Source organism: Lactuca sativa, chromosome 2 (genome assembly GCF_002870075.4).
Source record: "Lactuca sativa cultivar Salinas chromosome 2, Lsat_Salinas_v11, whole genome shotgun sequence".
NCBI classification, from domain to species: domain Eukaryota; kingdom Viridiplantae; phylum Streptophyta; class Magnoliopsida; order Asterales; family Asteraceae; genus Lactuca; species Lactuca sativa.
Genome location: NC_056624.2, coordinates 119,440,210 through 119,458,590, shown reverse-complemented (window position 1 = coordinate 119,458,590; position 18,381 = coordinate 119,440,210). Strand labels below are relative to the sequence as shown.

The 18,381-nt window shown below is 34.5% G+C and overlaps 1 protein-coding gene across 1 annotated transcript; it reads left to right on the top strand.

Annotated features, from left to right (window-relative positions):
• The first annotated feature begins 2,189 nt into the window (after positions 1 to 2,189).
• Positions 2,190 to 4,795, top strand: LOC111905158 (uncharacterized). Its single transcript, XM_052768902.1, has 2 exons — positions 2,190 to 4,652; positions 4,784 to 4,795. Exons 1-2 carry the CDS (start codon positions 2,190 to 2,192, stop codon positions 4,793 to 4,795), a joined length of 2,475 nt encoding a protein of 824 aa, XP_052624862.1.
• Positions 4,796 to 18,381: the final 13,586 nt, after the last annotated feature.

The window sequence follows — 18,381 nt, the reverse complement described above, 5'->3', positions numbered from 1 at the left end:
CTTGTGGATGCAGTATGGAAAGAATCAAAGTTAATTCCTCTAAACATACCTATAAGAGTGTTGAATTAAACCATCTAATTTGAGGTTTGAACTCTGACGTTTGTTTGCTTTTATGTATCAAAAATTCTATATATAAATATGTTCATTTTGCAATATGTATATACTACTGAAAATTAAATCTAAACAATGATTTTTTTTGGAATAAATAAGAAATGTCTTGCTCCTACATAGCTGTGAAATGACCCTGGGCCGTCCTTAGGACGGCCTTTAAATTTACCTAGTATATATATATATATATATATATATATATATATATATATATATATATATATATATATATATATATATATATATATATATATATATATATATATAATAAGCTTTGATATTAGCAGTTACTATATTAGTAAATTTGAAGTTTAAACTCATGTTGGTTTGTCCTATGTTTCTTTAACTGTTATTAACTTTTAAACTTATGGTTGAACTTAAAAAATCATTTTGGATCGAAACTTCAATCCACCACAATTACAAACCTCTAATTTACAAGAACCCCCTCATTCATGTTTAACATGGAAATCTTCATTCATAAAACCTTTCATACATTATGGTATATACTATAATCAACATATACCAACCGAGATTATTGGTACCATACAAGTTAGTATCGACTATATTTATACGGTACTGGTAAAAAAAACTATTATAATTGGTACAGTACACAGTTTAGGGGAAAAAAATATATGGTACCATAAACCAATTTCACCCCTACGTGCTATAATTAACTATTAACATAATCAAAACATATATATATATATATATATATATATATATATATATATATATATATATATATATATATATATATATATATATATATATATATATATATATATATATATAATTCACCAACTTAAAAACATGGAGTTTTCATTTTTATATTTCTTTACTTTAATCGAAAAGAAAATCATAAGAAATATAAAAGAATCAAAGCACAATGAAAGAATAAAAACACAAAGGTAAAAATAATTACCCTGTCCCCATATACTAAAAAGTAAAAAAGAACGATCATTATGAGTGAGTTGCACATATTAGATAATCAGATCCAAACTACAAACCCAAACAGTACTTGTAATAATCAAGTATATCGCTTATTTGTATCTGGCGTACAAGCCCATGCTTCCTTTTTGTTATACTTTAAAGCCCAAGACTTCAATTTCATCTCCACATTAGATTTCTATTTTTATTCGGAGAATGATTATTATTAGTAACCCACTGTTGGATATTTTTGTTAGTTTAGTCTAGCTAACACCATCATCGTTCATATCTACCTTCTACACCTTAGATTTGTGTTCGTTTCCGACCTACAACCTCTGATATGTGCACCGACCAACGACCTCCGACCTCACAAAAACACTAGAAAACACGTCGTTCTCTATTTTCTTTGGTGCTCTAACATTGACGACCGCCTTTCCCCGACGAGGATCTACTACCAACCTCTAGAGCAGGGGCGAAGGCACCAGGGGGGTTGCCGGGTGTTCTGCCCCCCCCCCCCCCCCCCCCCCCCCCAATCTCTTTTCATTTTTTGCCTATATTATAAGCCCTCTGATAGAAAAATTAGCCCATATCAATTAATTAACTTTGTTTCATTGTTTGAGCCCCTGCCACTTTTAAAAAGCAATTATTTTATATATTATACAAATAATAAAATGAGTCAATACATGAGAATTATGAGGGCCCATCCTCATGTCTATTTTACAATCACCGTCTCACCATATATATATATATATATATATATATATATATATATATATATATATATATATATATATATATATATATATATATATATATATATATATATATATATATATATATATATATTATTTAATTGATTATTAGATATGATCGTATGAATCAATACCCACACCAAAATACCCTATTTGTTTAATAAAAAAAGGATTTGTTAATCGACGCTTCATCAATGATCAACTTTCAATTGCAACTATTGTTATTTATCGAAGTGGTTAAATTTGTTTTTCGACAACACTATTACAACGATTTCAGTTATTTAATTAAGTAGGTAAATTTTATTTTTTATTGCATGTTTTATTTATTGTTATTTGTAATTAATAATTTAATTATGATTTTATAATTTGGTTTATTATAATTATAAATTTATAGGATAAATAATGAGCAAGAAAAGAACTATTGATTCTTTTTTCAAACGAACAGAGGATGTGCATGACCCACAATTGCATCCAGTTAGTGATAATATTGAAGAAGATGTTCAAAATACACACCCACAACCTGATTGGAATAGTAACATTGAAGAGCCCAATAATATTGAACATGAAAAAAATAATATGTTAGATTCTTTGATTCGTGATCCAGGAGAACGGCCTTCAATCTTAAGTTATCCAAGTAACCAGCGTGATGAGATTAGACAGTTATATATTAAACTTGGACCATACCAATTACAAAAAGTAAAGTATCCATTCAGTCCTAGTGGTCCAAGAGGATCTATGCGCAATTTTCAACAAGCTTGGTTCAAGAATTTTTGGTGGTTGGAATATTCTGAGAAAAAAGATGCTGCATTTTGCCTCCCTTGCTTCCTTTTCAATAAAAAACCTATTGGCAAATTCGGGTCAGATACATTTGCCGTATCAGGGTTTAATAAATGGAAAAAGGTAAATTGTGGTAAAGATTGTGCTTTCATTGTACATGAAGGTAAGAGTCCAGCCTCAGCGCATAATTTTTCTGTTAGGTGCTATGAAGATCTAAAAAACCAATTATGTCACATAGAGAATGTGATAGAGAAGCAAACGACTCAACAGGTTATGGACAACAGACTACGCCTTAAAGTTTCTATTGAAGCCATTAAATGGCTCACGTTTCAAGGATGTGCTTTAAGAGGTCATGATGAACGACCTAACTCAAGAAATCAAGGGAAATTTCATGAATTAATAAAGTTCCTTGCTTCTTATAACAAGATTGTTGCTGATGTTGTGTTAGAAAATGCTCCTCAAAATGGAAAGTACACATCACCAGATATCCAAAAAGAAATTTTACATGTTTTAGCTACAAATGTACAAAAAGCAATTCGTGATGAAATCGGGATGTCAAAATTTTGTTTAATAGTTGATGAGTCTCAAGATGAATCTAAGAAAAAGCAAATGGCTATTGTCGTGAGATTTGTTGACCAAGATGGGCATGTCAAAGAAAGATTTTTGGACTTAATTCATGTTAAAGATACGACTTCATTGACCTTGAAAAATGAGATATTATGTTCTTTATCTTATCATAAACTTAGTGTTCAAGATATTCGGGGTCAAGGATATGATGGGGCTAGTAACATGCGTGGAGAATGGAATGGGTTGCAAGCTTTATTATTAAAGGAATGTCCATATGCTTATTATATACATTGTTTTGCACATCAACTACAATTGGCTCTAGTTGCAGCGTCTAAAGATGTGACTGAGGTACATAACTTCTTTAAAACCTTAAACTTTGTAGTTAATTTCATATCTTCTTCTTCCAAACGTAATGATCAATTGCAAGATGCTCAAATTGCTGAAATTTCTCATTTAACTGAGGTTGGAGATATTGAGAGTGGAAAAGGCATAAATCAAATGCAAACATTGCAGAGGCCTAGAGGTACTTGGTGGAGCTCTCATTTCAAATCAATATGCAGTTTCATGAGATTGTTTGGTCCATCTTGTATAGTATTGAATGATATTGCTATAAAAGGTTCTACATCTTCTCAAAGAGGTAATGCGGCATATGCACTTACACATGCCTTATCATTCGATTTTGTCATTGTTATGCACATGATGAAAGAAATAATGGGGATAACTGACAAGCTTTGCCAAACTTTACAACAAAAATCTATTGATATTGTTAATGCTTTATCCTTGGTTTCAACAACAAAAATATTGATTCAAAAGTTGAGAGATGAAGGTTGGCAATCGCTTTTGGACCAAGTGGTTTCTTTTTGTGAGAAAAATAGCATTCTTGTCCCTAACATGAATGAAACTTATAGATATGTAATTCGCCAACATCATGAAAAAGACAATATAACCACAGAGCATCACTATCGAGTTGAAGTATTCATTGCTGCTATTGATAGTCAGTTGCAAGAGTTGAACTCTAGATTTAATGAGTCTGCAACAGAGCTTCTCCGTCTCAGCATTATGCTAGATCCAAGAAAATCCTTAAATGTTGATGATATATGTAAATTGGCAACATCATATTATCCTATGGACTTTACGGAGCACGAAAGGAATTTGTTGAAACTTGAGTTACAACATTATGAACTAGATGTGCAAAATCACCCACAATTGAAAAATTCTTCTACAATTTCTAAGTTGTGTAGAGGCCTACATGAAACAGGAAAATCTGGTACTTATCCTTTGCTTGATAGATTGATTCGTCTTGTATTGACTCTCCCTGTTTCTACCGTGACATCTGAAAGAGCATTTTCAGCAATGAAAATTGTGAAAACACGACTTCAAAATACCATGAATGATGATTTTCTTAAAAGTTGTTTGCTTGTTAACATCGAGAAAGAGATTGCTGATATATTTCCTACGGATGATATTATAGATGATTTCTATTCCATTAAACAAAGACGAGCACAACTTAAAGTGCATAAGGTACTACTTCTTTATGTTTATATATATATATATATATATATATATATATATATATATATATATATATATATTAATTTTGTAAAATGAACCATATGTATCTATGTTATAATTACTTATTTTAATACTTGCAGGTTAATGGATGAATATGAGTCGATGCTTTTAGTTAGTTGACAACATTTGAAGATTCAGACTAATGGAGACAAATTTTTAATTCTTTGTCAGTTTTTTTAAAAAAATTTAGACTTATTACTTTATGCGGGTATAACATTATATTTTAATATATTATTACGATGTCAGCCCCCCTTAATTTTATATCCTGGCTCCGCCCCTGCTCTAGACTTACTACCAGCCCCTCCATATATGCTTTTGATTCCTCCAAATCTACTTCCGATTTCTCATGATTTCGTCTTCGATTGTATCTAGCTACCTTGTTTATTTCCGACCACCAAGAGCCTTTCATCTGCCACAACCGTCTTCTCTGTTAACCATTAGATATCGGTACACCATTGTTTGCATCAAATCTCTTCCTCTCCTTCAGCCACTTCTGTGACGGCTAACAGAGATCAAGATCCCTAAGACTTTTTTCGATCACATTTCCTTTTAAACTATCAATAATCACAGTAGATTTCAAATCAGATATGAGTATGAGTATGCAATGATTTTCTAGTGACGTCTTATGAGGAGGTGTTCCATCGAGATGCTCTGAGAATAATTTAGAGTTACCGGTAAGTTCAACACAAACATGTGTGTTATTTGGTCACGATTTCCGGCAGAAGGAAGTGTTGACGGATCGACGGGAAATGCGTGAGATTTGTTTTTGTGAGTATTTTTTTCAAGAGATTACGTTTAAAATGCAAAAAGCGAGTTTGAAGTTATTGCTCTTTAATGATGTTTTTTATATGCTCAAACAGTGTGCCAGATATCAATTTTTTACTTTGCTTCGATTGAGAGTTTATCATTTCCAAGAAGCTGCACATAATTAAAAAAATTGTATGTATTTTTTTCCACAATTTACTTTTCGGTTTACATAGACGTAGTGGATAAATTAGCAACAAGTTGTGCCGCAACCCTTTTTTGGATGACAAAACTAATTCTTTTAAAAACAACATCTATAGATCTTGGAGTCATAACATTACAATGCATCACCCGTTGGAATCTATTGAGTAGCTCCACAACTTCTGACGCAAGGAAACCGAAAGTATCAAATGCAAAGGGTATAAACATGTGTTGATTTTCCATGCACGCTTTCTCATGTTGTGCCACTTTGCTTGATGTAGCTTTTAAAGCAGCTTGCCCGACCATGAAAACTCCACTCCCCAAACCCACAAGAGGGGAAACTCCTGTTAGATCCACGCATGCATGTTTTCCTCCAGCCCATCCAAATACTAAAACATCAGCTGGTCTAAGTGTTGATCTTCCTTCCAATGGGTCAGTCAGAAAGTTTACAGGTGCCTCTTTCTTGGCAGAAACCCCAACGCGTCAAAATATGTCAAAAAAACATCTCAGGCATTAATTCATAAATTATATAAGCTTTAAGTTAACGATAAAATACATATTAATAGTAAGCAAACTTTTATTATGAGATTGATTATATGGAACTTAAATAATAAATACTATCTAGCTTTAAAATTTGGCATACAAGGTGTTGGATAAAATGCTTCAAAATATTAGTAAAATTTTACGCTATGAATACATGTCTAAACTGTGAATGAGAGTCCTAAACTTGTGTATTAAATTGTGAATTATAAACAAATCATTATATTAACATGGTGTATTCGGTTGTGATATTTGTGTTTCAAACTGTGAATTGACTAAATTAAGATGTGACTTTGCTATTTAAACTATGAGCTGACTAAATTAAGTTGTGAATTTTGTGTATTAAATAATGATTTTTTTTAAGTTGTGAATTTACTGTATTAAGAGTTTTAAATTGATAATGTGGCAGTGAAATGCATACTTTCTATGTAATAAACTGTGAATTTATTGCATTAAGTTGTGATTTTTGTGTTTTAAAGTATGAATTGACTGTATTAAACCATCAATTTTCTATTTGAAACGTGAATTTGCTATATTAAGCTGTGAATTTTATGTATTAAATTGTGAACTAACTGTATTAAGCTATGAATTGATAAGCATTAAGCTGTGATTATATATATATATATATATATATATATATATATATATATATATATATATATATATATATATATATATATATATATATATATATATTTCTTCTAGAATATAAATTGATAATATAGCAGTGAATGCATACTTTTATATAATACCTCCGTCCCAAATTAATTGTCCACATTTCATTTTTCAAGTCTTTATTCTTTAACTTTGACCTTAAATATTTTTCTTTTTGATTGATAATATTTGATGCAAAATATATGAATGGATTGTATTTTAAATGTCTTTTCAATGTTATAAGTTTCGTCAAGTAATATATAACACAAAAAAATATTTAAGGTGAAAGTTGAAGAAAAAAAACTTCAAAAGTAAAAAGTGGACAATTAATTTGGGACGGAGGGAGTATTAAATTGTGAATTTATTGCATTAAGTTGTGATTTTTGTATATTAAAATGTTCATTGACTGTATTAAGTCATGAATTTTCTGTTTAAAATGTGAATTTACTATATTAAGCTGTGAATTTTGTGTATTGGATTGTGAATTGATTGTATTAAGTTGTGAATTGACTAGTATTGTAGTATGATTTTTTTTTATAATTTTTTTACTTCGATAATATAAGATGAAAGAAACATTATACACATATATGATTGTATCTAATTTTGCAAAAATGATATAAAATATAAATTATGAATATCTGTGTAAATAAACTTTCAAAGAAGAACTTACATATATATCTAAATGTATACATGTAACTTTCAAGTTAAGAATATGGTTTTGAATGTGTATTATGTACATTAAGCTATAAATTCATTATATTAAGCTGTGAATCTTGTGTACTGAAATGTGAATTCACTGTATTAGGTTGTGAATTTTTTATAAATTTTATTTTAAAATATGAGTGATTTATGTAAGTATGTTTATACTGGTTTTCTTGCGAATATATTTATTTTTGTGTTGTATAAATGTTTAATAATGTATTAGTTTTTATAATTATTTTGCATTAAACTCAGAATTAGTGAATTATATGGTTTATTAAACTGTGAATATAATATCTAAGCTGTGAATCTATTATTTTATACACATATATGATTTAGAAGGAATGATGGTTACGATAGTGGCATAGTGGTTAGTTGTGGCATGTGGTAGTTGGTGGTGTTCAAGTTTTGTGACATCCCCAATTTCACAGCCAGAAAAGACCGATTTTTTTATGCTTTGTTTTTAAAATCATAGTGATCTTTTAAAGAAAACTGTTGCGGAATTTGTTCCCAAAATATGATAAAGATTTATCAAAGCATTTCTTTAAAGAAATGTATTTTCATTTTATAACAAAATCTCAAGATGTCATGTTCAATACAGACCAAAAGCATAAACAGAACAAAATAGACCTTACAACAGTTAGTCATAACTACTGGCCTATAATCCAAAATCTCTCGTTATGTCGGCCAACTTATGCTCTCGTGCCATAACCTGTAATACAAAGAAAACTGAGAGGGTCAGGCTTGGGAGCCTGGTGAGCATATAGGGTTTTCAACCCACAATAATATAATTATTATATTTAATTATCAAATAATCAATTCAATTACCCACCCCCTTTATCTCCATTTATTTCTTAAATATTTATCCTAAGAACCGATTACCCTTCTCCCATTCATTCCTAAGGATTGCCCTAAGGAACTGGTACAAAGTCTAGTGCCGCCAAGGTTCTTAGATTACCTCTGGTGAACACACAGTTCACAATAATTAATGAACACCTAGTTCAAGAACACCTAATAGACACTTAGTTCAAATATCTCTGATGAACACTAAGTTCAAATATCGAATGAACACTTAGTTCGAATATCCATGGTGAACCCAATCACCTAAGGAACACAGAGTACGAAAGCTCTTAGTTCAAACAATGTAATAATAATCTACATCTTGATCCTGCAAAACCACTAATATTATAAACACATATAAATCATATTTCTAAAACAATATATCCCATCCCGTCGATCCCCACATACTGACCCTCTACAATGATCTTACGAGATCTAGCCTAAGAATCGATATGAACCAAAAACTGACGAAGCTGCTTCGGAAATTCCCTTGCAGAAAACGAGGATCAATAAAGACATCAAATGAGGGGAATGGAATAAGTTTCACCACGAACCTTTTTTCGTAAAAGAAAGAACCACGAGACACTTTAAGTTAGGGGTAGTTATCTAGATAACAATGCCTAGGCGTGGTCTGACAATCTTGAGGTATTATACCCCCAGACTCTACCTATCCCGGCATCGAACTGTGCCTAGCAGTGGCCTGAATACATAAGGTATTTCACCCCCAGACGCACCCTATCCAACAATATAACACCAGACATACCTAGCAGTGGTACGTTACCGACACATTTTATTAGGCAGTCTGCGAAGTTCCCTTAATTACTTTGTGGAAGAAAATGCTAACATATGATGCTCGGTCGATCACTTCATAAAAGAAACGCTGACTCCAAAGCTCCCTCAAAATAAAAGTATGGGGAAATACTACTAGAGTACTCCCATACGCTCCCGTAACCGACACACAAAATTGTCAAAAAGACTTTGTACATGATAGTACTTCTGGCACATTATAGTACTCTAGTATGCGAAAGACTCGTACCCGAGAACATAATAGTAACCTGGCACAAGTAGCACCCAAGACACAGAGCTTTGAAAAGGACTTCGTACATAAAATGTACTTCTATACGTAGGACGTACTCCACCGATCATCAGTCTCACAACACACGTACTCTTAATATAAGGCTACCCAATGTCCAAACTTAATGGAACTAAAAATTCCTATTTAAGTCTTAACCCATCACTAGGCAAGCCTACAATGCTTATAATCAATTTTCGATAGTAACTCCGTTTAGGTAATGCTAACTAGTGTATACTTAACACAAAGTTTTTAAGTAATAATATCATATATTCATATCTTAATACATATTGAACCATAACTGATTCGCACGTTGTATATCATCAAATATATCTAACACGTATTTCGGACAATGACAAATACTTCACATACATATGTACATTTCGTACTTTAATCAATACTCGTATTAAAATCATGTTCCTAAAAGGGACTATACTCATGATACCTTATCGAAAGAACACGTAGTTCAAAAATACATAATCCGTACTCCCGGATCTTAAATTTTCCTCATTACCTAATCCATATTCCCGGATCTAAATCTAACCTCTTGATCTGATCCATACTCTCGGATCTAAAACTAACCTCCTGATCTGATCCATATATACAGATCTAAAACAAGTTTATCTCTTTATCTTTTTATCTCATGATCCAAGTCATCTTTTATTACATACCAACAATCTTATCTACCCATGTTCTACCCAACATATTTGCAGATACAAAATACATAAACAATTTAACTCATTAAAACCTATATAAGTTATCCATCCCACAAACATCCCAAATAAACAACAATATATATACACACATAACACGTATTTCATTGCAAATACTTAACATTAATGTATTAGAAGAAAGTGACTATACACTCACATGATCAAAAGATGATCGGACAACACTACGACTTGCAATGGTAGTATTCTTCGGTGGAACCGGGATCACTTCACACACCGGGTTTCTCGCGGGCAGAGCTTCGGCTCGGAAACTCTTTTCTTCTCGGGGTCTTTGGACTTCGGGACATGCTTCGGGTATCGGGATGATATCGGGGCTTTAGGGGGTTAAAATAGGGCATAGAGGGTGTTACGGAAGTGGGAGAGAAGGGATGGAGCAACCATAATCGGTTGGCCCTTCAAATCTATTTATAGGGCAAAATTTGCCCTTGCCACGTCGTGGCACCTTTTCCACGTCGTGGGCTTGGTCGTCACTGCATGCGTCATCGCAAGTTACGTCTGGGGGACTCCAGCAGGTGTCAGAAGACTTGCTATGTCGTGGCACTACTTGCCACGTCTTGGTATCTGACAGTTTTGGGGTTTCGCGCCCCGTACTTTAGAAATTCATAACTTTCGCATACGAACTCCGTTTTCGATGTTCTTTATACCTACGCGTCGGTGAGATTATGCTCTACAACTCTTTTTTAGACTCTGTTGGCTAATTTTTACTATATTTTTAATATATTATAAATATATTACTTATATATTATTTTTAGTAGGCTGGGACAGGAAAACTCCGTTCGAAATTCATAACTCCTTCATTTGAACTCTGTTTTCGTCTGTCTGTTTGTAGTTGGACTACTATCGACGAGATCTTCGACTCTCGTTTAGATTGTTTCGGCTAAAAAAACTGCTCGATCTCAAATCGAGTATTGGGGCTGCATGCCGCTAAGTCTAAACTTCGGAAAATCATAACTTCCTTATACGAAGTCAGATTTGGGCGTTCTTTTTATGTACGCTCTCAGTTTAACGAACTCTATGAATTTCGCTTAGATCACTAAGGATAAATATCACTCTAACTTAAATTCACTTTTTACGTCATTCAGCGTCATGTCAGTTCTGTCGCGAAACTTCGGCAGGTCATAACTTCTTCGTTATAACTCGGGTTTCGGCGTTCTTTATATCTCTGGAATACTTGTCACGACCACTACAACTTAGTTAAGATTATCCACCCTAAATAATCTTCTACCAAAAAGTCATTTTTGACGCTTATCGTCTCTAAATTGACTAGCCCGGATCTACGGGTGTGACATCCCCAAAATCTCGGCCAGAAAAGACCGATTTCATTTATGCTTTTAAAATAATTTTTAGAGTAAATCCTTTTGATTTGAAAGAGTTGCGGAATTTGTTCCCAAAAACAAAACATGATAAAACAATGTTTACCAAAGCATTTCTTAAAAGAAATGTATTTTTCATTATAATCAAAACTCGGGGTGTCATGTTCCGATACAGACCAATAAGCATAAACGAATACATTACAAGTCATTCAACAAATATAAACATATACATACTTGCAATCAAAACAACTGATGGTTCATCCATCTCATGCCCTCGCGCCACTTCCTGTAATACAAATAAAACTGAGTGGGTAAGGCTTGGGAGCCTGGTGAGCATATAGGGTTTTCAACCCACAATAAATAATCATATTTAATTTTCACCAACCAACAATAACCCAATTACCCATTCCCGTTATTCTCACTTTATGTCCCTAAAACAACTAACACAAGGGACCTAGTCTAAGAATATTTCATCGGGGCGACAACACATGCTTAGGGGGTACCTCAGCAATATAAGTCAAATAAGGCAACCATGAGGGGGATGGAGTACAGCGAATGAACACCCAAGTTCATTAACACCTACAGGTGACGAACCTGCTAATGTTTCCACAAGACTGTCTAGAATAGCCAGTGGTCGTCATCTAAACTCCGCTAGATGACTAAATCAAACAACAACAAGGCCTCTCATCTGTTTATTACACACCAACTATCTACCCATGTTCTACCCAACATATTAGTAGATAAAAATATACATTTTTATACATAGACAAAAACCTGTATAGCATGCTTTGATCAACACATATTTCACATAACAGATGAGGCACACACACACATAACACATATTTCATAGAGAATAACTCAGATCTATGAGATAGAAGAGAGTGAATATACATTCACACATATAACAAAAAAATATATACACATAGCACGTATTTTATATAAAATACTTTATAATAATGTGTTGGAAGAAGGTAACTACACACTCACACTTATAAACAACAATATACTTAATACACTCGAACCAAACTTGTATTATTATTGCGTTTATGAAAGGTAGTATACACTCACTTGATCAGAAGATGATCCGACAGCACTACGGCTTATAGAAGCAGCGTCTCTCCGTAGATCTGGAAGATCTTCACAAAAACCGGGCTCCTCGCGGGCAGGGCTTCGGCTCGGGAATAACGCTCTTCGGGATTCTCGGGGCTTCGGATCTCACTTCGGGGCTCGGGAATAATACCGGGGCTTCGGGGTACAATCGGCACGCAAAACGAGGCAAAGGACTAGAGAGAAGGAAGAAATTTTGAATGAGAAATGAGCTGCATTCGGATCCCCTTTTATAGTGCTGGACCCTCGCACGTACGCGGGGCGTACGAGGCTACGCGGGGCGTACGCCTTGGGGGTCGTCAACGCTTACGTCATCGGCCCTCATACGTCATTGCATACGACTTCGGAATACTCGAGTGCCCTTCGCTGTACGCGGGGCGTATAGCAGTACGCGGCGCGTACTTCGGATAGACCGCCTAACCCTTCTTCGGATAATATCGGAGGATAAATAAAAATAAATATTAAATATTTATTAAACTTAAAAAATTCATATCTCCTTCATACGAACTCCGTTTTCGACGTTCTTTATATCCACGCGAAGGTGAGACTACGCTCTACAACTTTCGTTTAGATCGCTAAGGCTAAATATCGCTATATCTTAAATTCATATTTTACGTCACTCGGCGTTGTGCCGGTTCTGTCGCGAAACTTCGACAGGTCATAACTTCTTCGTTATAACTCGGATTTTGGCATTTCTTATATCTCCGGAATCCTTGTTTCAACCACTACAACTTTATGCAAAGATATCGGGCATATCTAATACTTTGATTTTGACGCTTATTTTATTCTTAATTCATTAAATTATAATAATTAAGAACACACACATAAATCAGAAATAATACATTTTTATTATTTCAAATAGGGGTTACAAAGGTTAACCTAGACTATTACATTGCTAAAAATGGCAAGCTCAGAAACACGGGCGTTACAACGGGCGTTACAAGTTTGGGCTTGACTTCCCTGGGTATGTACATTAGTGTATGATGAATTATATTAATTTGTGAATTTTATGTATTAAACAAAGAACAGACTATATTAAGTTGTGTATTTTATATAAAATTTGTTTTAAATTATGAATGAATGTATGCATGAAAATAATAGACTGTAAATTAGTGAATTAATATATTTATTAAACTGTGATTATGGTATTTTGAATTATGAATATGCCTTATAAACAATACATTTTTAAAGATATTTACAATTTAGAAGAGAGAAATTTCAATTTGTCAATGTATAATTGTATGTGTTAAAAAATATTACCAAATAAATGGGAGTCATAATGTTTGTTTTATTAAGTTGTGAATACGACCAGAAGGTGTTACTCCGGCGGCGGTCCGATGACGGTCTGATGGTGGTTCGACGACAAGTAACAACTAATTGAAAACTAGCAAATGAAAAAAATTTCTTAATATAATACTAATGTTTGATTTGTACAAAATGCATTTAATGAAAACGTTTTATTTTTGAGTGATTTGGTGTGATATGAAGCTTGTGAGAAGAAGGAGAAGCTAGAGGACTCCAAGATAAGGTTGTAGATCTAGAAGCAACATCACATTTCCTTCACTTTCTAGTGATCAAGTCTATACCTTATCCGTTTGTTTTCTAGATCTTCTAATGGGGTTGTTAGGGCATTTTGGAGTACCTTTATGGAACCATTCATGAGTGCAAGCATGAGTTGGTGTATTTACTGCAGATCTAGGTCCTTTAGGTACTCCATGGCATAAAGGTGCCAACTTTATGGCCATGGGAGTTCCATGCACCTTATGAGCCACCTTTTTGGACCTTTTGAACTAAAATCCCCATGAATGCATGTAAAGTTGGAAACTTACATGACATAAGGACCTTAGGGGTCCAAATCTATTTTTTAGGGGCAATACACCCAGCTAAAATCGACTGAATGGATTAAGATTTTGGGGGACTCGACGAGTTGTTCATGTGAATCGGGAAGTCGGGTCGTGGTTCCCCAACTCTTTCTATTAATGAGAGAACTCGTTTAGTCTAGGAGATGACTCAGTGAGCTGGACATAGTTTTGGACTTGGAGGTTGAAGATAGGGGTGAGCATGGTGCGGTTTTCGGCCAAAACCGAATCGAAAACCGCAACTTCGGTTTTTTGAAATTAAGAAACCGCACCGTTCGGTTTTATGCGATTCGGTTTTTGCGGTTTTTTATTGCGGTTTTTTGCGGGTTTTTTTTTTTGTTTTGCCTTTTTACTAAAACTCAAGTAACTCAACGAGTTACTTAGACTCAGATGAGGAGTGCTAATCATTTATTAGAGATAAACCGACACCACCACCTCTTGGTTTGAAATCAAATTACATAACCACTCTTCCAACATATTTTTAATGCCTGAATATAATATGAATTTAATATATTATTTGTTTCACAAGTACATACGATAATATCAATTAATGTATTCATAAAAATGATACTATATCACTAGTACTCTTTATATTTAAATGTTAAAAAATGTCATAAACATTATTTGTTATTATAAATATCACTGAATGTATGCTTAAAATATACAATCATCCTCTGATAGATAAGATATATATTTATATTTATAGAAATTTTAATTGTTATAAGTTTTTTGTTCTTACGAATATCAACATTTAATATATATATATATATATATATATATATATATATATATATATATATATATATATATATATATATATATATATATATATATGCGGTGCGGTTCGGTTTTTTTGCGGTTTTTGCAAGACTAGAAACCACACCGCACCGAGTATTTTCGGTTTTTGCAAAATTAAAAACCGCACCATCGGTTTTCATTTCGGTTTCAGTTTATGCGGTTTTTTTGTTTGCGGTTCGGTTTTTGCTCACCCCTAGTTGAAGAAACCGACGAGTCCAAGGATAGACTCGACGAGTTGAGACAGGTTGTGCCGATTCTGAGTAAGCTGAACTCAACGAGTCTAAGGATGACTCAACGAGTTGACTTGCTTAATTGCGACTATGAGTGGACAGACAACTCGGCGAGTCGGGGGAATGACTCGGCGAGTTGGTTCATGATTTTAGGGTTCTTGAGTATAGAATTATGATCAAAGTGAGACAAGTGAGTTACAATGAAAGCCCTTGATCCATTATAGGATCTCCGGCATAAAACATTGGGCGGTGATAATGATCACCATCCTTGGTGTGATTTATTTATTTTAATCTGAGGTTACAAAGATGATGAAGGTAATACGAGTAAAAGTGTAATATTCGAGCTACTCATGTGTTTTATTGTAACAACGTAATTTAAAAAAAAAAATTCATTTTAAACACATAATTCATTCATAAAGAAATCCCAAAATTCAATGTTCACATATTATCCGATAAAACAAATCCCAAGATCTCAATACATAAAATCCCTCAGTATGTACGACTCATGCCAGCGTCTTCCCGTGATCCTCGCTACTACCTGAAACACATAACACATAACACCGTAAGCATAAATGCTTAGTGAGTTCCCCAAAATACCACATAATACACATATTAGCCACTCGAGGCTATAACTCTGTATGACCCTCTGGTCAGTGTGTCTCAGTGGGACCCTCCAGTCCCATAACTTTGTGTGTAACGCCCGCAAATCCGGGCTAGTCAAATTAGAGGCAATAGGGGTCGGAAACGACTTTTCGACAAAAGATTATTTAGAATGAATAATCTTAACCAAGTTGTAGAATATGTCACAAGGTTTCCGTACATATAAAGAACGCCGAAATCCGAGTTATAACGAAGATGTTATGACCCGTCAAAGTTTCGCGACGGAACCGGCATGGCACCGGGAGGCGTAAATAGTGAATTTACGATAGAGCGAGATTTAGCCTTAGTGATCTAAACAAAAGTCGTAGAATATGTCCAACTAAGAACATCGATAAAAAGAACGCCCAAATCTGACTTCGTATGAAGAAGTTATGATTTTTCGAAGTTTCGAGCTAGCAGTGTACAGCCCGAAATTCGAATATTAGATCGAGCGGTTTTTAGCTGACACGACCTGAACGAGAATCGAAGATCTCGTTAAGAGTAGCGTAACGAGAAAAAGATGGGCGAAAACGGTTGTCGGATGAAGAAGTTATGAGGATTTAACGGACCAATCCTGTCTCGGCCGGTTAATAATATAAAATTTAAAATCAAGCCAAAATTAGCTGACGGAGTCTAAATGAAAGTTGTAGAGTACGTTCCCACCTTCGCGTGGATATAAAGAACGTCGAAAATGGAGCTCGTACACGAAAGTTACGAATTTTTAAAGTTTGTAGTCAAATTTGCGAAGCCTGTTGATGACGTGGTAAAATCCTGACCGTTGCTTGCTGGTCACGCCTCGCATCCGATGATCGCCACGAAGTCTCGCTTACGCCCCGCGTCCGAAGCTGGGTACGCCCAGTGTACTTGATCTGTCCGGGTCCGAGAAAGGGTGCGAGCCAGCTGGTGCGAAGCTAACATTCTTATCCGAGGACTACGCCCCGCGTAGCCTCCTTACGCCCAGTGTAATGACCGAAGCCTGGCACTATAAATAGAGGTGCGAAGTGCTCCGGATTTCACACACATTTCTCATATCTTTCTCTCACTAGTTTCTCTCTCTAGCTCATCTAAACCGCCCTAAGCCCTAGTTAAACCCCTTAGCTCCCGAGGGAAGCCCCAAGGCTCCCGGTGTCCCGAGAAAAAGAGCCTTTCGGTTTCGAAACGCTGCTCCAATTAAGTTCCGGTTTTCGATAAAATTCATTATAAGTGTGCTACGCTTACGCAATTTTTAATATAGCTTTCAAATAATTATGGGAATGTTATTAGGTCCTTAAAATAATTATTTGGGTTATTATTATGAGTTATACTACGCTTAATAATAGTCAGACTAATTAATTTGTTGCGGTTATCGTTAGACTAAACCCTAGTGGTATTGGTACTAGGTTTTATCGAAGGAAAATCGTTTTGAGAGTATCGAAGCGCTGTCCGAGTGCTGAGTCATCACCTTTCAAGTGAGTGCATAGTTACTTTCAGCTTACACATAGATATGAAGTATTTTATATAAATTACGTGCTGTGTGTGTATATTATCTGTATACTTGCTATCTATGCTGGATGAACGTTTTATACATGTTTCCAATGATTTAAACTGTATATGTATTTTATATCTACAAAATGTGTTGGGTAAAACATGGGTAGATGTAATAGTTGCTGTGTGACCAAATAAAATAATGAGAGGCCTCGGTATAGATGTTATTGATGATCTAGTCATCTAGCGGAGTATAGATGACGACCACGGACTATTCTAGACAGTCCAGTGGAACACTAGCAGGCTCGCAACCTGTAGGTGTTTATTCGAACTGTGTGTTTATTCGAACTGTGTGAACTGTGTGCTCACCAGGTGTACTCCATCCCCCATCTGGTTGCCTTTAGGACTTTCATTGCCAAGGAATCCCCTTAGCAGTAGTGTCCATCCCAATGATAGTCCTTAGACTAGGTCCCTTGTGTTAGATGTTTTAGGGACGTAATGTGAGGATAACGGGAATGGGTAATTGGGTTGATTGTTTGATATTTAAAATTAATATTTATATTATTGTGGGTATATGTGCTCACTGATGGGTTTTGAGCATTCTAACACTTCCTAAGTGTACATGCAACCCTAATAACCTTGGATCTATGTTTGTCTAATTATCATGCAAAGTTGAATTCCAAGGTTATATTCCTATCTAGCATACATGGGGAACAATTTTTAACTTGAATGAAAGATAGAATAACTTATCTTGTTGTTGCTTATTATCCTTGAAACCTTGTGAGCC